The 27,985-nt window shown below is 41.4% G+C and overlaps 2 protein-coding genes across 3 annotated transcripts in view; both read right to left on the reverse strand.

The window, feature by feature from the left end:
* Positions 1-233: 233 nt before the first annotated feature.
* On the reverse strand, positions 234-27,919 carry LOC141919416 (granulocyte-macrophage colony-stimulating factor receptor subunit alpha-like). Of its 2 annotated transcripts, XM_074814945.1 has the most exons (12): positions 27,821-27,919; positions 13,654-13,767; positions 13,346-13,482; positions 12,232-12,352; positions 9,898-10,027; positions 9,630-9,805; positions 8,285-8,424; positions 5,674-5,712; positions 4,590-4,719; positions 3,840-3,933; positions 3,127-3,208; positions 234-319 (listed from the first exon to the last, which is right to left on the reverse strand). In XM_074814945.1, the coding sequence occupies exons 2-12, from the start codon at positions 13,739-13,741 to the stop codon at positions 251-253; spliced, it is 1,206 nt and encodes a 401-aa protein (XP_074671046.1). In that variant the 5' UTR covers positions 13,742-13,767; positions 27,821-27,919; the 3' UTR covers positions 234-250. The 2 variants fall into 2 exon arrangements, with proteins under 2 accessions (XP_074671046.1, XP_074671047.1); XM_074814946.1 differs by lacking the exon at positions 3,840-3,933.
* Positions 16,434-27,985, reverse strand: part of LOC141919417 (granulocyte-macrophage colony-stimulating factor receptor subunit alpha-like) — a 41,153-nt gene continuing 29,601 nt past the window's right edge. Inside the window, exon 10 of the mRNA XM_074814949.1 lies at positions 16,434-16,574. Coding sequence (XP_074671050.1) covers positions 16,572-16,574 — 3 coding nt within the window. The 3' untranslated portion in view covers positions 16,434-16,571. The remainder of the gene's footprint in view (positions 16,575-27,985) is intronic.

Below are 27,985 nucleotides of genomic sequence, written 5' to 3' on the forward strand. Positions count from 1 at the left end.
AGCAAGTCTTCACAGTAGGTGTTTGCAGAAAGGCTTAGCTGCCATGTATTGTGTTTCCGAACAAAGGGAAAAGAACAAATTCTTATTTTCTCCACTTCTCCCCTGTTCCATTTCAGGTGGATTTTTATGGGACAAATAGTTTTATAGGTGATTATATTAATTTCTAGTCTGGTTTGAAGTACTCCTTGTCAGGAGGATCCATGATTTTCTTTCATGTTGGGGAATCCAAGTGTGTTTTCTGTTTGGAAAGTTAGGTCATCTCTTCAACTATAGTTATTTCCTCGGTACAACTTTTTTTTGGTAGATTGACGTATTCTGTCTAAAGAGAGAGAGAATTCTGTAATGTGAAATAAGCCACAGAGTCACTGTTGATCAGAGAATATTTCTAAATGTTAAATACAACAGTACCAAAGGCACCTCGTCTTGCTATTTTAATACACAAGAAATGTCTGCGAAGCAGGACAAAACCATTTTAAGAACAGTTAAGGATTGTTTGACTTTTAACATGTATGATCAGTAGCAGCCATTTGTCAGGGGAAGGAAAAAATAAAAGATTGAAATGCTGGACCACCTTAACTGAGACAATAGAAGAAATTTATTCAGTAACTATTGCTGGAATTTTCCGTATGTAGGCATTAAGTACACTTACAGAGAAATAATTTTGGATGCTATCATATGGTCTTACATTGCTCAACCTACAGTTTACAGGAGTGGAAGTTGCTAGGTAAGATCGTAGTACAGATACAGTGCTTGGGGCTTAAAATACTGAGGGGAGAGTAAGAGGGATAGTACTGGCTGGGGAGCGGGAGGGGGGTGGAAGCAAGCTTGCTGTCAAATTGAGGGTATGTTGCAGAACATCAAACCAGGATGTCTTGGTGGGGAATTTTGTCTAGGAAGTCTGGGATTAGTAAACACTGCAGGGCTTTGTGGTCATGGTGTTTTGTGCTACTTGGCCATTCTCTGAGGAAAACAATGCATCTGCACACAGAGGGTGTCTTGCAAGTTCTTGGAATGTATTTAATTCAGGAAAAGAGAAAAACAGAGTATTAAAATAGTTCAGAATGAGGGTGAGGAAAGCGTTTGGGGTGAGAATAACCAAAAAGTAAGGAAGATTAGTAAAATAAAATGGATTAGAGGAATGCAAGGTGTCTGAGGCCTTGAGTGAATTGGTTGGTAGGATCTTAGCCACAGCAAATAGGAAAACTGGCAGTTCTTCAATACAAATGTTAAAGATACTCAGTGCAAACTCAGTGCAGGAAGGTTAGGATTGTAAATCATGAGGTTTTTCAGTGATCTAAGGAAAAGTTGTATTGTGAAACAGGACAGATAATGAGAAAATGTGAAAGGTCATTGAGTAAGTAGGAACAAAATGAGGAAATGTGAGCTTTAAAATATGTGATTAGCAAAGAACATTACAGGTTTCAAAATAACTCATACACATTAGCACTAAATGCTAGGAAGATATTCCTGGTATTCAGTGGAGAAGGAGAGCTCTCCTGAGATAACCTATTTTTGCTTTATTAGCTGCTTTGGAGAATTACACCATTCAACCAGTGTTAAAGATACCTGACTGTAGAGAGAAGAGGTAAAATAGGCTTTAAGACTAGATTATAATAGGCAAAGAAGAGTCTAGCAACTGTTCAGACATGTCGGAGACTTAAAACTTATCTTCGCAGTGCCTGTTGGCAGGTATGAGGCAACCTGAGCTGAGGGCTTCACTTGAACTCCGACAGTTACTGCTGAAACGTTGCTGCCTGCGTGGAAGTGCCTGCGTGGAAGTGCCTGTGCCACCGTTTACAAAACCACATCCACAAATGCTTCTGGGTTGTAGTGGAGCGATTTGAGTAATTCTGGTAGTATATGCACAGGAATTTGGAAGCCCCTCAAGTTTAGTGAAAGCAAGCAATTGGAGAGTCTGCAATTTTTGAACGACTGCTTGTGACTTTACTTGCAATTACTATTTAATAACATGATGGACTATGGACTGCTGCTGCTCTGTAGCCTTAGCTCTGGCAGACTGATACGAAGTGAGATATCAGGTATTTATGATTTAAGGTGTATGAGGAAACTTATCGCTACCTACCTTCTATTAAAGCCAAAGATGGTAGGACCAAAGACAAGTCAGTCAGGACAATGTGCTGCTATATAGTTACCAAGACTAGACAGTTTTAGTAGCTTTGAGGATTCTTTGTAAAGGATTGAAGGAAAATTTCCGTCATTTTTGAAAGCCTCATTGAAAAGGGTGGTGTGGTCCACTGAAATGTAGGCAATAAACAGCTAGCCTGGTTTATTGACTTAAAATACATCTTTGCTTTAGCCAGCTGATACAAAGCATTCCTCCACTGTGCAGACACTACACAAACCACTATTCAAAGGAAAAAATCGGAAGAGAAGCATGAATGGTTTGAAGCCTGGTTGTCATGATGTGAAGGAAGACTGGAAGAGTTAGTTGCTGTTGGCGGTGTGTAAGATACTGTAAACAGGAAAGGAATAAGGATAAGAAGCAATTGCTTTTAAGTGCCATAAAACAGGCTATTAAAAAGCCTTCTAAAAGTAAGGTTAATTAAACATTAGAACACACTGCACAGGGATGCTACAGAATATATGTTGAACACGATTTGCACACAACATCGGAAATGTCATAGTTAATCCTATGCTGAAGCAAAGAGGAAGGCTAATTAAGCTGTTGAGACTTTTCAGGCCTGTTGATTTTCATGATTCAATACAACAGGATTTTTACATGGGTATAGGTCCAACTTAAAATATATATTCACATTGTATTATGATCATTGATATTTGAAAAAGCTAATGGAAATGCTTCCTCACTTAGGTTATTTTCAAAGTACGAACAGCAACCTAGCAAAACCAGTAGACACAGAAATTACCAGTCTCAGTAAAAGTGATAACTCTGGTCTTAAAATATGGCTACAAATATGTACAGGATAATCACTAGTCCCAGCACTGGCATAGAGCATTTCTGGTTTCAAAACAGCGTACTTTTCATGAGAGCAAATTAATTTTCAATGGATCAAATTTAACACTTACCTTTATATGCCAGTTCTTCTAGTCTTTAGACTATCGTGGTTTATAGTTAACAAACTTGACTGAATTGAAAAGAAAGCATACCTGCATATCTTCATCTGTTGATGCATTAAATTTGTCTCTTGGTTGTGGTATAGGAGAAAATATGCTCTTGAAACTGCAATATCTTTGGGTAGAAAATGAGATTGTGAAGAAGTTTAAAATACTGGTAATATAACTTACACAAACATTTTGTACTGTACCTTAGGGACATTTTTTTACTTTCAAGATTGAATAGCTATTGCTCTACAAATCACTAAATGAGAAGTAAAATATTTTGAGTGTAGACTGGTGGGTAACTTGTTACATTTATCACTTGGGTAATTAAAACTTATTTTGTGATGAGAGTCACAGTAAATACTTTATTAAACAATGACTTTCAATAAATCACATGACATAACTTTCTTCAACCACTAAGAAGTTTTATCAAAATGATGACATGTTCATTTGTCCTGATTCCCTCTTGTCTGGTACTGTGTGAAGCCAATGGCTTCAAAGCTTAAAAGTAAGAACAGAAGTGCTTTTGCAGGATCTGGTGGAATCAATCACTTACTAACTTTAATATCCTTTCCCCCTTTATCACGTGTACTGATTTTGCATGCCAAAGTGCCATCCACAACAATACTGCTAATAATACTTCATGACATTGATAATCAGATTATTTAAGTTTGTTAGGTAGGAAGGTAGAAGAAAGGAGGAATGTGTTTCATAGAAATAATACTCTATCAATAGTTTCTACATCAATAAGGTTGATTTACCTTTTGAAAAGACAATATTGGAGCAGTGTCACTGAGATTGTTCCAAGTGATATCAGAAATAAAATCACAAAAATAAAGTAATCTTTCCCTTGACCTGAAACATCCAAGAGAGAGAAATCTCTTAGCATGCCAAAATGCTGCCTGTGTGACTGTCAGTAACGAATGCAAATTTCACCTGATTTTTTGAATAATCTGAAGGACTTCAACTTGACTTCTTACAGGACCTTGTAAAAAAGTTCAGGTATACTTGATGCATTTTAAACCATTTCAAACATTTAAAATGTGGAGAATTGAAAAAAAAAAAGAAAGGAGAAGAAGGAACAGAAGGAAATGAATAACAGAGCAAAAGTGGTGGAACTGTAAAAAGATTGTTGAGGAAAAGGTGAAAAGGAAGATGTAGAAGGAAGGGGATGATATCCATGGCAAAAACTTAAGGAACTGAAAGGCAGCCTCAGCACTTCAGAATGAAGACAAGACTGGGTCTATCTCAGCCTGTTTCTGTAGCCCTGGTATCTGAATAACTGCTGCCTTCACAATCCCAGCTAATCAAAGGCTGGTATCAGCCTTCATTGCCAGTTTCCCATAGTACTGGAGCTTTTCCTCCACGTTAATAATTTCCACCTGGTTCTTTCCATGTTACTGGGTAAGAATTAAGATTTTATTCATATCTGTGGATGTGAGGGAGAAAGGGAGGCAAACAAGGTAATACTGAAAAAAACAAAAATCTATATTAATATTTCACAGTCTTACCAAACTCAATGGGTTCACTCCATTCCCCCCAGTTTGAGCTTAAGAAACAGTTGTTTCCACTTGCTCTGATTTTCAGAATGTATTTTTTTTTCTCATTGTAATTTTGGAATTCATATCTGTTGTTCCTTACCTAAAATCAAAGCAAAGCAATCAGACTGTTCATTTCACCCAGTAGGCAAATATTAATAAAATTTGGTGTTTGTTTTCCTCATAACGGTTTCTATAAATAACAAATTCATATGATTTTGTAGGTATGTACTAGTTAAACATACTTCTCCCCAAATTTAAAACCATGATAAATCAGTTCATCCTGCCACTAAATCTGGTTTTTTTAAGTTCAAAATTGGATTTTGAAGTTTATTGGATCTTTAATTTATTTTATTATGCTTTAAGGACACTTTTTTTCCCCTGGCCTTGTTTATGTATGCTAAAAAAACCAGGACAGAAAGCCGAAACTGGAGAAGTACCCTGTAAATTCACCTTGCGACCTTCACAGGGATTAATCATGCAAATAAGCCTTGGATGGTGTCTGTCTTTGCTAAACAGACTTAATGTTTTGAGACAATCCAATAACAGATATGTATTATCTGGGCTCATGATAAATTATACGAAGTCTGGAATCTGCCAAGCCTAAGGTGATTCCAGGGCTGAGAGGATCACTCGTGTGTCAGGGGAAGACTGACAGTGTATTAATGTCCACAGGTTTTGAAGATCTCAGCGTTCCCTCTGTCTAGCTGTCCTGAACTACAGTGGTATTTTTCCACCAACAGATACAAAAAAGAGAATTTCCAATTTTTCTTAAGCAAAATGTCACATTTGTCTTAAGCAAAATATATTTGTGCAATAAATGGGAAGTATGAAGTTTTGTGAAATGTATGGAAAATTCTGCCTAGTGTAAGCTGTGCCATCCAAAAGGGACATACTAAGTTTACACATAAAGATACCACAGAAACATATTTTTCTGAGTTTTCATTGCTGTATTAATACAAAAACTATAGATCTAGAAGTCAGTATATTTTATATAATGGTATTTATATGCTTAAGTGGGCAAAAGCACAAATTTGTATATGACAAGAATACTTACTCTAACAGGAGGATCCTTTTTCTCTTCTTTGGGCTCATCCTGCAAACCAAAGACAAATCTTCATTTTTATTGTTCTCTTGTCAAATAATCAAATATTTCTCCCTCTTTTGTTCTCATTTTCTTGCTTATAAACATCAGAAGTAATTTTAAACTGAAAAATCAATTGGATATTCTGCTCTAGTAATATCCCAGAATGTAGCACTTTATTCAGGGTTTTGGCTTCCTCCATTCCATTTTAGAAAAGGAAGGAAACATGGATTATTTATGAGTGGTTGTGAGAAGTATTTGCCTCTAAGGGCATATTTGCGCTGTGCGTTCTCATCCAGTAGAAGTATATCCAAATTATGCAAGCAATCAAATTATCCTCCAAACACAGAAGATCTGGAGGCTGTGATTTCACAATAGTTTGATAACATGGGGCAGAAAATTGATGTGAACAGCAAATTTACCCTCCTTACAGTCAAAGACTCTGTTAGACATCTGAGTGATCCATACTCAGGGGCCTTCCTCAAAATACTGTGAAGAGTTACTTACACATCCCATAAAATCAAAATCTAATTAACTAGAATCAAACATTGACCTGGATCAAAGAACCTGAACATTCTGAAACATGGTAAGTTGAAAAATGAGTGAATGAAATCAACAGCAGTAATTTTTGCAAGGATAGCAGAAAACAATGAAAAGCTGAGTTCCTGGAAACATCTATCACATGTAATGTCAGAGAGAGAGCTGTCATTATGGAAAAGTCAGAAAGAAGTTATTGGACGGAATGTCTCATTTCAGAAAATACACCTGCCATGCATGTTGCATTATAAAGTAGACTAGTATTTCCCCATTACTCATTGTCAGCTGAGCTCTTTCAACTTAGGACACAATGGAAGTCATCATACCATGCTGTGAATGGGGAAGATGCAAATGAGTTACTTAAGCTTTAGGTGTGCAGTGCCATTTTAGCTGTGTTACCTCTGATGGCCCCTCACGAAAGGTGTGAGTTAAATCTGCCATCTCCATGTAGGTACCTCTAGAACCTTCAGTACCTATAGCACCTTAAGGGGAATGAGGACCTACTGCTCAGCTGCACGAAGCCCTAGATGTGCATTGACTGTTATGGGATATCTGTGCTCCTTTGCAAACATCTACATTAAGGTGTCTCAGTCTTTGAGATGAATTTCACAGCCAAATGTAGGAATCTACTGAACTCCACCCATTCTGATTGTGGTACGGAAAAGAAAAGGCAATATGTATTTGATAATATTGTATTTGATAATGTCTTTTGATAATATTGCTTAAGTCATATGTTGTAACCTATATCTTTATGTAAAACATTCTAATTATTTCACACAAGATCTTACTGTCAGTTTATACCAGCCAGCTGGAAAGCTATGTGTACTACAATTGCTCCTTGAAACAGCTACCAAGTATCACAGGGATGGGGAGGAAGAGTGATATTTCTTGCCTCCTTGTCAAACTTCTGGGCTTAAAGAATTTTGCTGCCCTTTGTCCTTAGGGGTGTTGAAATCAGGTCTTTTAGGCACTGAGATCTGTGGAGGAGGATTTGACACCTCAGCCTCTCTGCTCCGTCGTACAAGGTGAAAACCAGACATACCTCAGCTATAGTAAAGCACACACTCTGTGTTGTTCTATACTTTTCCTGTGGTCACTATGGTAAGTTGGCAGTGCTCTGTCTATAATGTGGAAGACATCTCAACTCACTTTGGTACATTCATGTTTACATCTGATATAGCCATTTTAGGTTCTTCTCTTATAGCCAAGAGAATGAAAGAAGCACTTTAGGGACACAATTTGCCTGACATCTACCTTGGAAGGAGATGGGTAACACCAAACCTGACTGTAGAGAGAGTAGATGGTAACTCACTGAAAAGCAAACACATCCATTGCAGGCATCTACCCTGGACCTGTGTGAACTTTCTTTTGAGTTGCTGGTATCTAATTTTTCAGAAGAGTGGCTTCTATTTCAGTGCTGTTTTCAGAAGGGAGGTTTTGATGGAAACTGTAGACAGAGGGGGGTCAGGTTGGCTCAACCAGGCTCCAGGGGAAGGACAGCATCTGAGGGAAGGCTGCCAAAGGGCAACAGAGATTGGCAGAGGTGGTGAAGGAGAAGTGTGGAGGCTGAGGGGAGCAAAACAGTCCCGTGTGTCTAAATTGAGGGGCAGCTGTGAGCTTTCCAGCACCTGCAAAATGCTGTCAGGGTGGCTGAAGCCGAGGTTCCCTGGGAATCAGGGTGAGCATGGGGGGCCCTGGCCTGGGCAGGAGGCTGCCACCAGGGCAGCCCCCTTGTTGCAGATCGCAGGCTGCCATCATGCGGTCATCTCCTGTGAGACGTGCTCATGCAGGAAAGCATCTCAGGTGCTCTCCCAGTCTTTGGACAGAGACCCCTCATAACATTTCCCTGGTCTCCTCTGCTTTTCTGCTTTGCACCTCTGATTAGTTTGAAATAAGCTGTGGGACGCAAGACCAGCAGAGCTGGAGCAGGAGGACACCACAACTTATGAGAGAGAAGTTGATAAATAAAGGAAACAGAAGTTTCCACATTATAGATATGCATGTATGTAGGTATGGTGCCAAAACCAAATAAATAAATTGGTTTTACCTTCTTTTGTATGCTGATTTCATACTGAAAACAGTTTACATTTTCCATATGACTTGTAAGGGGTGGTTGCCATGTTATTATGCAACCTGCTGAATCTCTAGTACAATTGACCGTGACATTTAATGGAGGAGTGAGCACTTCTGGAAAGAAATAAAATAATTAATGTAGACATGGTCAGTAATCAGCTACAACTCATGTTCATAGCAAAATACATGTGAAGTTGAGGCAACTGATATACAACTGTGCTACTGATGTCAACAAATGTTATCTAGTAAACATGAGTAAAATGTATTAGCAAAACTGGAATATATCACTTCAGTTGTTGGACATCTGAAGTAATTGAAGTTCATGTAAAAAATTCATGTAAAAATGTATGAAGGATTTTGTGTAATTCAGTAGTACAATCAGCAGAGTGCCATTTTCTTCTACATCTAAATTTCTTCTACGTCTAATTTTCTTCTATGTCCAAATTTCATGTTGGCAATTTCCATATGTAAAAAGATGAAAGTTTCTAGAATGTATGGTATTATTCCTGTAGAAGATCAAGTCATCTGAAATCATCTGAATATAGTTGACTAGGTGTGACCTAAGTGCCTAACCCCTATAGTCAGAAGAGACCTCATCAGTAGTGCCCATGATGTCTGCAAAGTGGTTTGACACACCATGGGGCAGGCGTGCTCGTCTGAATAGCTCTGGGCATTGCAGCCTGCATCAGCTGCAGGCAGGAGTTGGTCTTACACTGGGCATTTTGGACCACACAGGACACCCAGGAGGACCCTGGTCTCTGGACTACAGGTACTAGACCACATCTGCAAGCCTTGTGGATGCCTCAAGTGTCTGAGGGTGTCTCAAATGGCACTAGAGGCATGTTTTTAGACAACTGAATACTGTCCCAGATTTCTTTTGGAGCTTAAACACCTAGTTTACACATAGCTACCCACATATTTAACTAACGCTGTCTTAATTTGCAAGTTGAATCCTCCCTCTGGTTTTAGGACATGTAGCTCTTGTGGCTCTCAGAGAGGCGTGGAATTAAGGGATGGCAAAATGAGCCCATCAGAAAGGTGGCTTTGAAAGATTAACCACTGCACTTCATCACTTGGATTCCGTGGATATGTTCACATCACTTCTCTAAGAAGTTATTTCAGGCTGCCTCTGACTTTGCTTGTTTTAGTTAATTTTTGGAACTATGTTCTGTCAGCTGTCAGGAGCAAAATCTGTCCTGCAGTGCAGGATCCTGCAATGGCTACAAACATAATTTTATTCTTCTTTTATTTTCAGAGAAAAATTCCCCACTTCCTTATTTCATAAAACAGTAATAAAATAAAAATGTTCTCTTACTTACCAATTTTATACAGTTCAATGTACTCATCATAGAACTGTATCGGGGAGTCTTTGCTAGACCCATTCACCAGGAAGTAAGCTCTTTCAGTCTTTATCATCACATTTTGGAATCTACATCCCATGTTTCTGCCATTTTCATCTTTAATGTAAAGCTCACATTCCATCACATCATTGTCTCTGTATATAGCAAGGTATTTTAGTTAAATGTGGGCAGTGTGATGTGTCAAATGAGATTCCAGACTTTCCTAGACTGAAGCAGACCTACTTACCTCGAGTTCTGCCAGTAGAGAAAATATTGGGTATCTCCTGGAGCATCCCTGCCTGCCTGCCAAGTGCACTTCATGAGGGATATGTTATAAATCACACAGGAGAAGTTTTCAATGGCTGACCCATTCAAGCCTGCAAACACAGGAATATCTGTGATGAGGAAAACTTGTGTGACTGCTCCAAGCTGGAGGATCTTGCACACGCTTAGATATGTTAGACACCTGCAACTCCAGCTGGTTATTGCTTGAGTTAGGCATGACAGCTGAGAGGAAGCTGGACTCTCATCCTATTTTGACTGTCTCTGAAATGTGAAACCTGGGAGCAAGTAGGGGATTCATACAGGTAAAGGGAGGCACATTGTCTTTTAACACCATCCTTGGTGCTACAGAGAGTAGTATCTCTCCTTTTGCAAATAATGCCCAGGAATCCACTCCTGAAGTGTTTACACACAGCATTTAAAAAGCTGGGACTTTTAAAAGTAAGGTTGGGCTTTTTTCTGCCTGCCAATCAATTAGCTATATCTTTCCACCCTGATGCAGACAACAGTGACTTGATTCTTCCTTTTCTGGAGGACATTGAAGTGGGAACCTCATTTCTTTGGAAGCTCCCTTGTGGCTCAGATGTGCAGGCATGCTCAGCCTCCTTCTCTCTTCTCCTTTAGCCAATTTTCACCTTCTTTTTGTGGTGTGCCCCAACTTCCCCAAAAGGGTGGAGGCTTCCTCTACCGCTGCCTCCAGCCCCCTCCAGCACCCAGTGTTGAGGGCATCCTGTGGAAACAGGGGGGAATCCCCTGGGGAACCTGCATGCTTGGAGGCTAGGGCCAGCTGGGGAGGAACACCAAAAGCAAGAGGTTTTAAGAGGCAACGTGTCCTGGCTTATATTTTGAGGGTCACCGTGAGAGTGTTTCCTCTGTCAAGTCCCTAGGAAGAGATGAGTTCCCTACTTTCTCTGCTCAGATATAAGCAAGCTGCTAATTTCATCACCTCTGTCAAGTCTGAAATACCCCAGTTCTGCACAGCTGCAGGAGCACTGGTGACTGGGCAATTTTAGTGGAGGAGAACTCTGAGTTGAGAAGGAAGGGGAAAATGTGCCATAAAACTTCAGATTTGGAATTATGAACCTAGGATCTGCCTAAATCCCACTTTAATTAACTCCCACATGGGGAAGACTCAGAATATCTTTGTAAAGAGTTGCCCCAGTTCCATGGGTACACAATGGCTGAGGGAACACACATGTCTGTGTGTGTGTGACCAGCAGAAGTAGGGAGGTGATAGTCCCCCTGTACTCTGCACTGGTGAGGCCGCACCTGGAGTATTGTGTCCAGTTTTGGACACCTCAATACCAGAGAGATATTGAGGTGCTGGAGCGAGTGCAGAGGAGGGCAACAAAGCTGGTGAAGGACCTGGAGAATAAATCCTATGAGGAGCACTTGAAGGAGCTGGGACTGTTTAGTTTGAGGAGGAGAAGGTTAAGGAGAGACCTCATCACTCTCTACAACTACCTGAAAGGACATTGTAGAGAGGTTGGTGCTGGTCTCTTCTCACAGGTAATCAGCGATAGAACAAGAGGGAATGGCTTTAAACTGCAACAGGGGAGGTTCACACTGGACATTAGGAAAAAATTTTTCACAGAAAGAGTGGTCAGAGAGTGGAATAGGCTGCCCAGGGAGGTGGTGGAGTCACCATCCTTAAGGGTCGTTTAGATGAGATGTTGGGGGATATGGTGTAGGGGAGAACTTTGTAGAGTAGGGCTGATGGTTGGACTCAATGATCCCAAGGGTCTTTTCCAACCTGAATGATTCTGTGATTCTGTCTCTGTGTGTGTGTGTGCACGTGAGTATGCACACCAGGGCCAGATTAGGAGATTGCTACATTCAGTTTGCCTCTAGCTGCTTATCACTGTCATTTTCTTTCCTCTCCTGCTCCCATTTTATGGGTTTCACTGATCTCCAGACTGTGCCTTTAGCTAGCTCTATGGTCTGGCTCCTGACAAACTCACCAACAGCCCAGCAGAAAAACGTTTAATAAAGAAATGGACGCTAACATCTTAATTTGTGACAGCCAGAACAGTTATTTAAATCCAGCCTTAAAACACTGTAATTTAGTGGCATTTTGGAGCCCTAGTATGAAAGAGAATAATGCAATTACTGATACATTTGTAGTAATGCATGTCTTGCAGAATTATGGAAACATTCATTACAGAGCAAATTATTTTTAGCAGATCTGCAAAAGATCATTTTAAATAGTTACCTGCTGTGTAAGGAATTGTTTTCTAAGGCAATGTTTACCTTTAAAAATTGCAAATGGAGAAAACCTTACCCAGACTATAGACATTACCTCCAGGGATAAAGGTGCAGTTTTCTGAGGTGTTTGTGTTTGGCACTTCAATGATAAAGAATACCCCTTTGTGCAGAGGCATGTATTGTTCCACTGGAAACCTGCATAGTGGACTATTCACCTGAAAAAAAAACATGTTGATGTATTATTTCTGTTTTTCCTCTGCTGGTGTTAGATGATGCTGGCTATGGAAGTGCAACTCAGAAATTCAATTCGTAAGGCCAAAATCTTGCCTGTATATGTATGTGTTTTAGTCTCAAGAGCAAAATCTCTCCTTTACCATTTGAGGATGACGTAGAATGGAGCTGAGTGATCAAAAGCATAACTACACAAAAATCTTTGCAGCTCAGGAGTTGGATGCTACACTAGTGTGCAACTATTAGAGAAGGCTAATAATACCCCAGTGGCATAACAGAAGATGGGTAATAAATAGGGGAACCACAGTAGAATTTAGTCAAAATATTAAGCAAAATAGAAGTCCTCGTCTGACCTCCCCAGGGGTCAGAAAGGTGTCTACGGCATTACACTTATAATCTTCAATAAAGGTGTGATGTGGTTTTGTAATATGTATTTCTAATTAAGGCATCTGCTTTGCTAGGTTAAATAAGCCATCTGTATCTCTCTGTCAAGCTTCCTATTTTTCTCTTTGGATAATGTGGGTTTATAACACAACCTGTGCTACAAGCATGATCCAATTTACTGGGAAACAAGGAAAGAACTTGAGATAATAAAAATCCATGGCAGTGTTTGGGGAATTATTTTTTTTTAATTCAGAAGGTCTCTTGCCGTGTCTCTAAATTCTCTAGGAGATTCACAGCCCCTTTTTTCAGCAGCTATATCCCTATTCATGATTCAACATAGATACAGTTCAGCCTATCACCTCTTTTCCATTTTGGAGCCAGAACTTCAGTTCTGCACAGGGTGCTCCTCCTGCAGCAAACGCACCCTGACATTGGTGATGGCTTTCCACGGCCCCTGACAGATCAAGCTATAGACTGCAAACAATCACTGATCAGATTTTATCTGCAACTGATTCATTTTTTCAAAGTAAGTGAAATTGATAAAAGGTAAAGGAAAAGGTGCGATTATTTATCTCAACGAATATCAAGTTTACCTCTATCTCTGTATTTTCCATGTCACTGTTCGTGATGGTACATTTGTACACAGAGAAGTTCTTGCTGCTCTCCCAGGACAATTCCATTATTCTCCAGTTCATTTTCACGTTTGTAATAGGTGATTCTTGTGCCTCTGCTGCAAGTGTTACAGAATAAGTTGAGTGAAAATATGCTATTGTTTTTGTTGAATGCAGAGGATAGTATCTGTCAGACCTAACATGATAATTGCCAGATTAATTACAAATATCTCTGATGAATGAAGAATTAAACCCTGTTTCTCAGATGATATCTGCAAAAATGTACTTACACCCCATACACTGGATGTCAGCATGCAAGGGATGAAATAGCAGCATACACCACCAAATCATGCAAATGAATCCAAGAATATCAAACATCTTCTCTGGAAAGTGAAAATGAAACCCTCAGGGAAAAACAAGAAAAGAAAAACAATGAAAAATTATGCCAAAGTGTACTTTGGTTTCTGCAAACTTCTTTTTTTTTTTTTTTTTTTTCATGGAATGAGTCAAAGATGCTGTCTAATTCACCCCTAGAAAAAAACTATTTAAAAAAACCAAGCAGAGAGTATGCATCAGGACATCTGGCAGGCACCTCTTCTTTGAAAGAACTGAACAGGCTCACTACTGTCTATTACAACACAGCAGTTTGAGATAGAGAAGCCGCAGACTCTCATTATGATACATACACTCATGCTCAGTGAATGATACATAACTGTGTTCTGTGCAGAGACTGTGATTTAGAATTACTGTTGTCCCACATATCTATCCTAACCATACCATCAGAAAGTCAGGTTTTCTTGCTTTCTGATCCTGTGAACATCACTGCAGATCTTCCTACTCAGTGCTCCAGCTTCTGCTGCAAAGTGAGCATTTAGACTGGTTTTCAACCATTTGTTGAAGGCACCTTTGGGGAAGTGGGTGGTTTGGCTTTTGGTTGTGTCAGGCTATGGATGACTCACTTCTCTGTGAGTGCTCTGTTAAAGCCAGCATCACCACACCAGGCATGTTCAGAGCCTGTACCTGCTCCTGCCAGCATGTCTTAGGAGTGCATGGAAGATGTCCATGAGATCTGATCTAAGCAAAGCAGGAAGAGAAAGGTCTCAATCTCTGTCAGGTTTTAGCAGGAATTAAATGCTACATGCTTACCTTTTTTTGACTATGGCAAATCTACAGTCTTGATTCAAAGTCTTTTGGGGCTTATTTCAGGATTTCATGTAGTAAGGCCTTAATAGCCCTTAAAATAATACTTTGAGCAATGCCCTGAATCACTTCTCATTCTTTTCCTGGAGGCTAAGATCAAAGCTCACTGTGGACATACTGTTGGTTTTGCATATGTTATTTACCAGTTTCAGTGCTGTTTTCTATCATCTTTTCTTCTTTTATTTTCTGACCACAGATCAGCTAAGAACAGCTTTCCATTCAGAAAGGTGCCTTAGGAGCTGGAATTTTGATGGGGCCTTTCCAAAGGTTATTTGGCACTGGATAGCCCTGGTTTCAGCTGCTTTTCCATTGTCCTGAATATCCAAAATAGCAGCACTTATCATAAACTTGATGACACTTCTGTCAGTTCCTGAACCTAACCTGAACGAATTTTTCATTTTTATATGTCATCCCTCACTTCTCACCTCTTTTCATGGAAAACTGAATATACTAAAGAATCCAGATTATTAGGTGTAGTTTGCTGTATCTCACTATTAAAGATGATAATTTTTTCTACACTTTCTTTGCTATCATCATAGAATGGTTTGGGTTGGAAGGCACCTTAAGGATTATCTAGTTCCAACCCCCCTGCCATGGACAGGGACACCTTCCATTAGATCAGGTTGCTCAAAGCCCCGTCCAACCTGGCCTTGAACACTTCCAGGGTGGGGGCATCCACACCTTCTCTGGGTAGCCTGTTCCAGTGTCTCACCACCCTCACAGTAAAGAATTTCTTCCTCATATGTAATCTAAATCTACCCTCTTTCAGTTTAAATGGTTACCCCTTGTCCTATCACTACATTCCCTGATACAGAGTCACTCCCCATCTTTCCTGTCTCCCCAGAGCCTTCTCTTCTTCAGACTGAACAACCCCAACTCTCTCATCCTGTCCTCATAAGGGAGGTGCTCCAGCCCCTAATCATCTTCATGGCCCTCCTCTGAACTCACTCCAACAGGTCTATGTCTTTCCTATGTCGGGGACCCCAGAGCAGAACACAGTGCTCCAGGTGGGGTCTCATGAGAGCAGAGTATACGGGGAGAATCACATTTTCCATGTGCCCTAGCATAGTTTCCAGGAGAATCCACTCCATGACCTTGCTGGGCACAGAGGTGAGACTGACTGGCCTATAGTTCCCTGGGTCTTCTTTATGTCCCATTTTAAAAATGGGGGTTATCTTTCCCTTTTTCCAGTCAGCAGGAACTTCACTGGACTACCACAACTTCTCAAATATGATGGATAGTGGCATAGCCACTTCATCTGCCAGTTCCCTCAGGACCTGCAGATGCATCTCATCAGGTCCCGTGGACTTGGGCGCCTTCAAGTTCCTTAGATGGTCTCAAACCTGATCTTCTCCTGCAGTGGGCAGTTCTTCATTCTCCCAGTCCCTGCCTTTGCCTTCTGTGACTTGGCCGGTGTGGCTGGAGACCTTGGTGGTGAAGACTGAGGCAAAAAAGTTGTTGAGTACCTCAGCCTTCTCCATTTCTCGGATAACCAGGTTTCCCATTTCCTTCTGGAGAGATGATGTACCTATAGAAGCTTTTTTTGTTGCCCTTGATGTCCCTGGCCAGATTTAATTCTATCAGGGCTTTCACTTTCCTAACCTGATCCCTGGCTGCTCGGACAATTTCTCTGTATTCCTCCCAGACGTTCTGTCCTTGCTTCCACCGCCTGTAGGCTTCCTTTTTATGTTTAAGCTTGTCAAGCAGCTCCTTGTTCATCCATGCATGCCTCCTGATATTTTTACCTGACTTTTTTCTCTTTGTTGGGATGCATAGCTTCTGAGCTTGGAGAAGGTGATCCTTGAATACTAACCAGCTTTCTTAAGCCCCTCTTGTCTCCAGGGCTTTATCCCATGGTACTCTGCCAAGCAGATCCCTGAAGAGGCCAAAGTCTGCTCTCCTGAAGTCGAGGATAGTGAGCTTGTTGTGCTCCCTTCTCACGGTCCTAAGGATCTTGAACTCCACCATTCATGTTATAATTTGTTTTGGGTCCAGAAATTGTTGAATCTTACTGTGGACATTAATAAACTTTGAAGATGTCTGCTTTGTAATCAAAATAAGATGCTAGCTCATAGAACTATGTTCATAATAATTTTAAACTAATATAAATATTGTGTTATACAATTGAACTTGGGCTATAAAATATACTTGAGAGGACAGGAAAAAATGCTGAACCTGCTTAGAGCTGTTTTAGAGAATGTGACTCTCAAGTCTTCATGTACAGTTCATTTGAATGAATATTTACATAATTACAAACAGTATACACCTTAATTCTTGGTATTTCTGGTCATCTGTGCCTACAACTTTGCTTCTGTAAGTTGTCAATATTTTCTAGAACCTAGTTCTGTCTTTGTGTGTCTTTCAGTCCAATTTCTTGAAATAAGATAGTATATGCTAATGATCCTTTTCAACAAGCAAAGCTACAAAAGACAAGTTATTTTTCAGTTTTTCCTTCCTTTCTGACTTGTCTCCATCATGTCTTGATTATGAAACAGACCTATTAGCATACCTGCACATATCCCGTGTGGGATGAATTTTGATATTAAGACATCTAAAAGTATCTACAAATAAGTATTTACGTAAGCACAAGTTGTTTAAGCTCCCGTTATAGTCAATGGAGATCTGGGTGAATACCATTCACTGCTTCTGATACAAATAATTTCTCACTATTTGTTTTAAAACCTTTGACTATTTCTATATAGAAGATTTATGAACTTTTTTAGTATCTTCTTATTTTTTATACATTTGAATCTGTTTCCCTCTGCTGAGTTTCTTTGATTTGGATGTCTTTTTCCTAAAGGCATTTTTTTAAGCAGCAATGAAATCTTACACCTGGTTAGGTTTCTTTTGCCTACTTCCTTCTTTTTTTATCTCTCACAGAGTGTGTGAATATTGTTTCCGATGAAGCAGTGTGTAGACAATGTGTAGGAGGCTACCTCTCCCCATCCAGGCTGTGTAAGTGTAGGAGAGGGTTGACATAGCTACCTGGTTCAACAAGGTAATTCATGTTGTCCTTCTCTATCTTAAGAAACACTTGGTTCTCTATGGGCTGGAGTTAACTTTCCCCAGAGCAGCCCATATAGTGCTGTGCTTTGTATTTGTAGATAGAACAGTGTTTATGATAACACACCAAAGTTTTGGCTGTTGCTGAGCAGTGCTCACACAGCATCAAGGCTGCATCTCCAGCCACCCACCCAAAGGCCAGGAGGGTGAGGGTGGCCATAGCCAGAACAGCTGACCCAAACTGACCAAAGAGATGTTCCAGACCATATGAGGTCATGCTTAGCAATAAAAGCTGAGTGCAATAAAAGCTAGGACCCTGAGAGAACTTCAAGACATATGGAAAGATCACAGACACCAGACAGGGGAACAGATTGCTTCCTGGCTGCTCCGATGCTGGGATAGCAGGCCAACATCAGGAATCAGAAGATAAGGAAGCCCAACAGCTAGGATCCCTCACGAGGGACTGGGCAATTGACACAGGAATTGGAAAAGAGGCAACAATCCGCAATCTCTGGAGGTGGCTTCTGTCAAGCATGAATGCAAGATATCCATTCAGTGGGGCTCTTGTGAAATTACCAAGGGAAGTGGACTACCACTGAGAAAGGTATCCAGCACCTGAGAGAATTAACAGTACTGAAAGTCATCTACAATGACCTGGATGATAACCAGGTGTCCAAAGATTTGAATGACTTCCTGTGTATGTGGGCCATGTGGAGGAAGGTTGATCAAAATACACCAGCATGATATTCCAGCAGCTTGGTGATGATATATTGCCCTGGTTCGAGTACATCAACTAGGGAGAGTCCATCTTCTTGGCTTTGAAATTTTGAAGAAAATCTCTCTCCCTCCTCATCCCCATGGAACCAGTCCCCTCTGGCCCTGGTCAGAGGGAAGGGGAGTCCCAGGTGCATGCCACGTGGCACTTTCTGGTTCTTCCTGTGTTACTGGGCAGGAAGAACATGAGGAAGTGGGATGGTGAGCCCACTTTTAAACTGGAAGACGATGTATGTGATCTGAGGGGGAAGGCAGCTGCTAAGAAGGGGCCACCTAAGAAAGCTGTCAGCTTAGTTGCTGTTGAGACAGAAGAAAGCGATCAGCAATTCCCCAGATGCAGAAGGACTGCAATTACTTGCCTGGTGAAGGGACTTCTGGACTGGCACTGTAAGGGTCAGACAGTGAACACTCCAACAAGGAATAGACGGTCTCTGCCTTTGGCCAGGAGGAGGAAAGGAATGACTGGGTTTACAGGACTGCATGGATTTGATGGCCTGGCATACCAGATCCACAGAAGTATGAATCTTTGGTAGAAACCAGTGCATAATGCACCCTGGTGCCATCAGGGTATAAGGGCACAGAACCCATCTGGATTTCTGGAGTGACAGGGTGTGAGGAACGGAAGGAGTTAATGCCTCAAACATTCATCAAGATGAAAGCCTCAAGGATGAACTATCTGCCTAAGGAAGCACAGAGTGCATCGAAGGGTGCATGGCTCCACTCCCTTGTAGCTGTATTGCCAAGTTCCCTAGATAAACCTCAAAAGCGGGAGATGTAGACTGAGTAAAACCATATGTTCGGATTAATGCCTACACTTTAATTTATGACTATACCCTTGAAGAAAAGCTAAAAGATTGGTAAGAGGGAAAACACACAGCACCAGATGGAGCTAAAGGCTGGATGATTGCCCAAGAAGCAAAAACTGGGGAAAAGGTAAAGGTGGCAGGGGCAGATCATGACCACTGACTCAATTGGATGAAAGGGTTAGTGCACCCCATCCCTCCTCAACACAGAACCCATGCTCCACCTGTTCCTCACTTCTCATGCAAATGAGTTCATGGAAAACCCACCTCTCTGTCTAGTATGCAAATCATCTGATAAGATGAACTTAAAAAGCAACAGAAAACTTTGCTGGGTGTGCACCCACCACCCAAGATTACCAGACCTGAGACAATGCTGGAACCTGGTTGTGGTGATCTGGATTCTTTGACTCTCTCTCCCTTCCTTTTCTTTTACTTCATTTCTTTTCTTTCTTATAGATTTGTCAATAAGAGGCCACTTTGCTTACTATTCTTTTCCAAGTTTAAGTTGTTTCTACAAGTAAAGCATTTTAACTGGTTGTTTGGTGTCGTTTCACCTTAATTTAACCCGAGGGGATCACGAAACCTTTACAACTCCCTGGGCTCCCAGATTGGGTTGTAACACAGGAGTATCCTGGAGTCTGAGGTGAGCTTTTAGCAGGGTCAAGTTGCAAAAACACCCTACTGTTACTGGCCCAGAGGCCCTGGGTATACTTGACATAGACTACCTTAGGAGAGGGTACTTCAAGGACCTAAAGGGTACAGATGGGCTTTTGGTGTCATCACTGTTAGTACAGAGAAGATTAAACAGCTATCTTCTTTACATGGCTTCTTGGAAGATCCCTCCATTGTGGGCTTGTTATGAGTCAAAAACAACAGCATGTGCCGATTGCTATCATGATGGTGCACTGGTGGCAATATCGCACCAGCCAAGACTCACTGGTTCCCAGTCATGAGCTGATTCATCAATTGGAGAGCCAAGGAGTGATCATCAAGGCTCACTTACACTTTAATAATCCCATAAGGCCAGTTAAAGGTGATGGAGGGTAGAGGTTAACAGTGGCCTATTATGGCCTGAACAAAGTCATGCCACCACTGAGTGCTGCTGTACCAGACATGTTGGAACTGGAGTCAAAGACAGACAAATGGTATGCTACAATTGATATTGCCAATGCATTTTTATCAATTACTTTGTCAGCTTTCATGTGGAGGGATGTCCAATACACCTGGAATCAACTGCCCCAGGAGTGGAAGCCCAGTCCTACCGTTTGTCATGGACTGATCCAAACTGCACTGGAACAGGGTGATGCCCCTGAACACCTGTAATACACCAATAGCTGTGTGGGGCAATAAAGCAGAAGTGTTTGAGAAGGAATAAAGAGTAATTCAGATCCTTCTGAAAGCTGGTTTTGCCATAAAAAGAAGCAAGATCAAAATACATGCACAGGAGATCCAGTTCTTGGGGGTAAAATGGCAAGATAAACGTGATCAATAAGATAAGAGCTATGTCCTCACTAGGTAACAAGAAAGAAACACAAGCTTTCCTAGGCCTTGTGGGATTCTGGAAAATGCATATTCCCGGTTATAGTCATCTTGTGAGCCCTCTCTATTGAATGACCCAAAAGAACTCTTTTGAGTGGGGCTTTTCACAACAGCAAGCCTTTGAGAAGATCAAAGAGTAGATCTCTTATGCAGTAGGGGTTGGACCAGTCTGTACAGAACCAGCTGTGCAAAATGTCCTCTACACTGCAGCTGGGGAGCACATCATCACCTGGAGCCTCTGGCAGAAAACACCAGAAAACTCAAGGTTGACCTTTAGGGTTTTGGAGCTGAGGGCATCAAGGGTTGGAAGCCCACTGCACACTGACTGAAAAGGAGATAGTAGCAGCATATGAGGAGGTTTGAGCTGCTTCAGCAGTTCTTGGGACAGAAAAACAGTTCCGCTTGGCACTGCAATAGCCTGTACTACACTGGATGTTCAAAAGAAGCGTCTCGTCTACACATCACACAACCGATGCAGCATGGAGTAAGTGGCTAACATTGGTAACTCAACAGACTAAAATGGAAAACCCCAACCACCTAGGAATCCTGGAAGATATCATGGAGTGGAAGGCAGAGGTTTTGTAACATTGCCTGAGGAGGTGACCCATGCCCAAGAGTCACCACCATATAATAAGTTCTCAGAAGATGAAAGGCGTTATACTCTGTTTACCGATGGATCCTATCATGTTGTAAGAAACCATCAGAACTGGAAAGCTACTGTGTGGAGTCCCACACAAGAAGTCATTGAAGGAGGTGAGTCAAGTCAGTCTGCACAAGTGAAAGCCATACAGCTGGCCCTAGAGATTGCTGAACAAGAAAGGTGGCCAGTGCTCTATCTCTATACTGACTCATGGATGGTGGCAACTGCCCTATGGGGGTGGCTACAGCAGAGGAAGCAGACCAATTGGCAGTGAAACGCAGGTAAACCCATCTGGGCTGCTGCACTGTGGCAAGACATTGCTGCCTGGGTAGAAGACATCGTTGTAAAGGTATGTCATGTAGACACTCATATGCCCAAGAATCACGCTACTAAGAACATCAAAACAACAAACAGGTGGACAGGGCTGCCAAAATTGAAGTGGCTCAGGTGGATGTGGACTGGGAACATAAGGGAGAACTATTTGTAGGTCAGTGGGCCCATGAAACATTGGGACATCTAGGGAGAGTTGCAACATATAGATGGGTTTGTGATCAAGGGGAGGACCTGACTATGGTGGCCATCAAGCAGGTAACCCATGAATATGAACAATTTGCCACAAACAAGTGAGCCATGTGAGTAAAGTCTCCCTGGAACAGAGGGTGGTGTCTGGGTTTTTGATATGGTAAGACCTGGCAAATTGACTATGTTGGGCCACTGCCATGGACCCGCCAAGGCATGTGTTACATACTCATCATGGTTGAAGCAACTACCAGGTGCCTAGAAACATACCTGTAAACCATACCTCTGCCCAAAACACCATCTTGGGCCTTGAAAATCAATTTTTATGGCAACATGGTACCCCAGAAAGAATTGAGTCAGAAAATGGCACTCATTTCAGAAATAACTTCATAGAATTCTTGGCCAAAAAAAAATGGCATTGATTTGGTGTATTACATCCCCTATCACTCACAAGCTTCAAGAAAAATTGGGCAATATAATGGACTCTTAAAGACTATGCTGAGAACATTGGGCACTGGGGCATGGAAGCACTAGGATTTAAATTTAGCAGGAGTCACTTGGTAACCAGGGGATCTGCTAACCTTCTTGGTCCTGCCCAAATAAAGCCCCTGCATACTGTGCTAGGAGAGAAGGTCCCTGTAGTGCACATAAAGAAGTTGCTGCAGAAGGCAGTGTGTGGTGTTCCTCCTTAGGAAAAGGTAAGCTCATTTGTGAGACTGTTTTTTCTCAAGGACCTGAGTACTTGGTGGGTAATGTGGAAGAATGGGGAGATCCAATGTGTACCTCAACTATATTTAACCTTGGGGGAACATAATCCACAATGTGAATTCTATGCTGTAGGAAGCAATGTAGCAGGAACTACTTGAAACGACAAAGAGTGAGCTTCACAAGGAACCAGTGAGTGCAGCCATGACCCAAACCAAGCTGGTGTTGGCACCTAACAATCAAACATGCTATTTCCCCTGTCCTGGGTAACCACCTTGACAGATGGACCAAAGTCATAACCTGTTTTTATGGACATCCTGGGGAGTGGCAGAGGCCATGGAATGGGGAAATAATATCTATCTATTTGTTAAGGGATAGAGAATATTAATTAATGAGAATGTATAAATCTGTATGTTGGGTATAAACACGGTTTAAGTATGCAGTATAAGTTGTAAGTGTTGGTAACGGGATTTCAGGAATGAGGAACAGATACAATGGGATGATCAGAAGACATGTAAATGTATTAAAGTATGTGGGACCTGAGCGTGACACAAATGATATGGAATAAAGGGTGAAGATTGCATTGGGTCCAGCTGGGCTGAAGTTAACTTTTCCTAGAGCAGTCCATATAATGCTGTGCTTTGTATTTGTAGATAGAACAGCATTGATAACACACCAGCATTTTGGTTATTGCTGAGCATCAAGGCTGTCTCTCCAACCCCATTGCACCTATCCCGCAAAAGGCCAGTAGGCTGGGGATGGGCAAGAGTCTGGGAAGGGACACAACTGGACAGCTGATCCCAAAAGACCAAAGGGAAATTATATAGCATATGATGTCATGTTCAGCAATAAAAGCTAGGACAAAGGAGAAAGCGTGTGGGAGGAGGCATTCGTTATTAAGGCATTTGTCTTCTGATGTAACTGCTGTGTGTACTGAGGCCCTCTTTCCTAGGGAGTGGCTGGATATTGCCTGCTGATGGGATTTAGAAAATAGAGAAGGGGATTGAGAGACTGGCTTGGTGGGCGCCTGGTGACCAGACAAAGTCAAACCACCACAGTATTTTTTTCCTGTTTGCTATCACAAATGACTCTCTACTTTTTAAACTAGATTAATTCCCTCTGTTCTTAGAGGTTTACATCCCTCACCCCAGAAAAGTCTACTACAAATTTTTGCTTGTTGCAGTGTCAGAAACCAAGGAGTCAGATGTTATAGATCATTGTAGGAAATTTAAATTACTAAGGAAGTGTGAGTACCTGCAAAGGGCGAATCCACATTCATTTACATGGCATGGAGGTCTGAGCAGAGCTAGTCAAACACTGGCATCAGCTCTTGTCAAACACATTTGTATCTTAGGTACCATTTTCTTTTTCTCAGAGGAAGTTAAAACTCTTTGTAACAGATTTCTCTATTCCCATTATTTGTTTTTCTACATGAAGAAGCAACATTGGTTAATGGGTTTTTTGTTTTAGTATATTCTAGTAGTGTAACTTCCTAGAGGCAATTTTTTTGATTGTATGTCTACGTTTAATTCTAAGACTGTGAGGCAAATTCTTATAAACTCAGGAGAAAGAGAAACATGGTAATATTTTGTTACTTGTCTGTCCTTCTATATTAATTTTTATGGTCATTTCAGAGTGCTGATTCCAGACTGACTCCATTTGTGGTGAAAGCAAAAAGCCGGCCAGAACATCTAAGCAAGCTGGAATCTTGAATATTTCCAGAAGGCACATCACATTTCATGGAAATTGTCTTGATGTGACCTGTACATGGATTTCAAGAATCAAGCAGGACACCATGTTGGTGTTGCAACAGAGACAGTATATTCACTGTAGCCTGATTCTTCTCTGCTTATCTCTTGCAGCATCAATCTTTTCTTTGTAAATCATCATGCTACATTAAGGATGTGGCCACAGCTGCTGAGAAACGATATTGAAGAATCTTAAGTACAAATAGTATGGAGGGCGGGCTGTGAAATGCTTTGTGAGATATTGGTCTCAACAGCAATCTCCCCAGTAATGCACATAGGAACCTCGAGACCTCCTGTCCTTCTCGTCTGTCCCTTTTCATATAACCATAATTTTCTCCATTTTTTGCCATCTGTTCAGTCACTAGTAACCTTTTCTCTTTCTTTCCGCATCCTATGTTCCTTTTTAGGCATTTGTTTTCCTATTCTCTGGCAACTGTCTGCTCACATTTTCTTTATAGTCTTTTATTTATTCTTGTTGTCTCCCTCTTCTGCTTTCATGACTGCTCTGCTTTCAAAGTCTCCCTCAGGTTTCCTACACATGACAGTCCCATACTGCAAGCACTCTTCACGTTCTCTCATGGAAATTCTTGTTTGGAGCACTGCTGAAGGAGTCATCAGCAGCCTTGACTGTTTAGAGGTGTACTTACTGGCACCATTGCCTCCAGGCTCTGGACATGTCATTGGGCTTGCAGGGGGAATATCAGGGCCTGTAAGCATTCACTTTCCTCATAAGAAATGGCCATTTCCATTGACCATAGTACTAAGAGAGTTTGCTTCCCGAAGGATTTGAGTTTCACAGTTGACTGACTTTTAAAACAAATTGCACAAGAAAGGTTTAGTGTTGGATTGTGTCTATGTTCTCTCTATCACCTCAGCTAAATGCACTAACACATAGCCAGGTCCCCTGGCTTTCTCTGACCTGCAGGAGCTGTGGTGAGACCTAAGCCATTTACCTGACCAATCCATACTTTCTGCCCAGTGGCCAGGCAAATGGATCCAGCACCACATCTGTAGGAACTTTCTGTCTCCAGGACCTCCCCCCTCTCTCAGGCTGGTCTTTTGCAGAGAGGTGTGGTAAAACTCCCTCTGCTCTGAACAGACCTCAGTATTGAAGGCATCAAAAGGAACATATACTTATGTCAAACCATTTGGGAGTCTTATTTGGAGGATCAGATTGGAAGAAACATATATATTCTCATGTAAGTGGTATTTCCTCATATTTCATTAATATAGGAGGTAATATAGAATCTGTGAGGATGAAAACCTGCATCCTTAACTCTATGCTTATTTCTACTTTGCTTTTTTCTTTTTTCTCCCCTGGCTAGCCTCACAAGTGTCTTGACCTCTCAGCGTGTGTCTACCCTGCTATGTAGGGGAGGGTCCCAGAGGGGACTCTAGCACCTATTTTCCACACTCCTCAATTCTTAGCTCACTCCCTAGCTCTCTCCAAGACAGGTTTGCTATAAACCTAATCTATCCACCTAAGCTATGTAAATATGAACCGGCCAGTGACACTTGGCCTTAGAGCTTTCTTTCGTTTAGAGGTATGTGCAGAGCCTGCATGTTTAATTTTTTCCCTATCAAAATCTTATCAGCGAAAACATTGCTAAACTTATTATCTAATGTTACCAGATGTATGATGTGTTTTACTCAGCAGTACTGATCATATTCCTGGTAAGTTGGATGCTAGCAAGCATGAGCCCGTTTTGTCTTCTGTAGCAAGGCACGATCAAACTCAGTCTGCTCTAGAATGATCTCTGTATCAACATGTCAGAAGGAAAATACAGTCACATTTAAAAGCTGTGGTATGCCTGTAGTAGTTTTTACGGAAAGCATCCATTAAATACTGTCTTAAGCACTTTGAATTCTTACCCTCTTAGTCTGTACAGTCTATTGTCTTCACTCTTAGGCTGTGAGTGCAAGATGCTACCAGAAAATGTCACCTGAGACCAAGGTTCCTTGGTTCTAATTCCCAGCTTTACCAGTGACTTTATTGAGTGGCTCTGGGAAAGTTACTCCTGCTCACTTCGAGAAAATTTGAATTTTACTTATAGGGTGATGCACAGATAAACTGATGCTTGTACACTGCAGAGAAACTGATGCCTATATGTTGCAGACATATAGAGGGTACCATGCACTGGTTAAACACACCAGGAGGCATAGAAATAGGAGTAAAAACCTTACAGCGCATACCAAGCAATGAAATATTCCTCTGAATTTGCTACCTAAATGCAACTTTCTCAGAATCAGTTCAGTCTTTAGATCAGTATTTTGATTCCTGTAGATGATATAAAACTGGAACAAGTGGTTGATGTACCACTATTTCGTGTCAGAGGGACCTGGACAGGCTGAAGAAATGGGCTGACAAGAATCTCATGAAATTCAGCAAAGGGAAGTGCCGAGTCCTGCACCTGGGGAAGAACTATCCCAGGCACCAGCACAGGCTGAGGACAACCTGCTGGAAAGCAGCTTTGCAGAGAAGGCCCTGGGGCTCCTGGTGAACAACAAGCTGACCATGAGCCAGCAATGAGTCCCTGCAGAAAAGAATGTCAAAGACACTCTGGGCTGCATTAGGCAGAGTGTTGCCAGCAGGTCGAGGGAGGTGATCCTTCCCCTCTGCTCAGCACTGGTGAATCCAGACCTGGAGTGGTGGGTCCAGTTCTGGGATCTCCAGTACAAGAAAGATGGAGACTGAAGAGAGTCCAGCAAAGACCCTCAAAGATAATTAAGGAGTCTGACATATGAGGAGAGGCTGAGAAAGCTGGGATTATTCAGCCTGGAGAGAGGAAGGCTCAGGGGTATCTTATCCATGTGTATAAATACCCAGCTGTAGGGAGTAAGGAAGATGGAGCCAGACTCTGCTCAGTGGTGCCCAGTGACTGGACAAAAGGCAATGGACAAAACCTGAAATACAGGAAATACAATTTAAACACAAGAAAAGACTTTTTACTGTGAGGGTGATCAACCACTGGAACAACTTTTTCAAAGAGGTTGTGGAGTTTCCAACATTAGAGATGTTCAAACCCGCCCAGACAAAACCTGGAGCAATCTACTGTAGCTGACCCTGCTCTGAGCAAGGGGTGGGACAGGACAATGTCCAGAAGTGCCTTCCAGCCTCAAACATCCCAAGATTCTGTGATTTACTTTTTTTGCAAGAAATAGAATTCTACATATTTCTAGTTAAATTAATTTATAGAACGGGTACAGAAAATAGCATTTTTTTTAAATTATTGCAAAATAAATGTCAGATAACAAATGTTACATAATGCAACAGACATCATAGACATTTCATAGTCTTCCTTGAATCTTGCAGAAACCTTTAGAAGTTTTAATCAAGTAGGCTAAAACATCACCAAAATGTTGCTTAGACTTTCTTAAGCCTGAAGCTAATCCAGATTTTGTATGTGTGCTAGTATAACTGTACCTAATTGAATCCTTGTTATGGATTCTGCAAAAATCCTTGTGTATTCTGCACAAAACATTCTGTGGCACAAGAGAAAACAGTAAACAGCATAGAGAAACATACCTCCTCTTGAAAAAACTCTCCTCCTTTATCTTGTTTGGATCGCAGAAGCAAGGGCACTTGAACCTGTAGTTGTGGATGTGCAGGCGTCAGTAAGTGTTTTGCTCTGCCAGTTAACTTTTTTTACTGCATGCTGATATTAAGTAACAAATGCTGCAAGTCAGAAGG

The sequence above is a fragment of the Strix aluco genome, chromosome 2 (genome assembly GCF_031877795.1).
Source record: "Strix aluco isolate bStrAlu1 chromosome 2, bStrAlu1.hap1, whole genome shotgun sequence".
Lineage (NCBI taxonomy): Eukaryota > Metazoa > Chordata > Aves > Strigiformes > Strigidae > Strix > Strix aluco.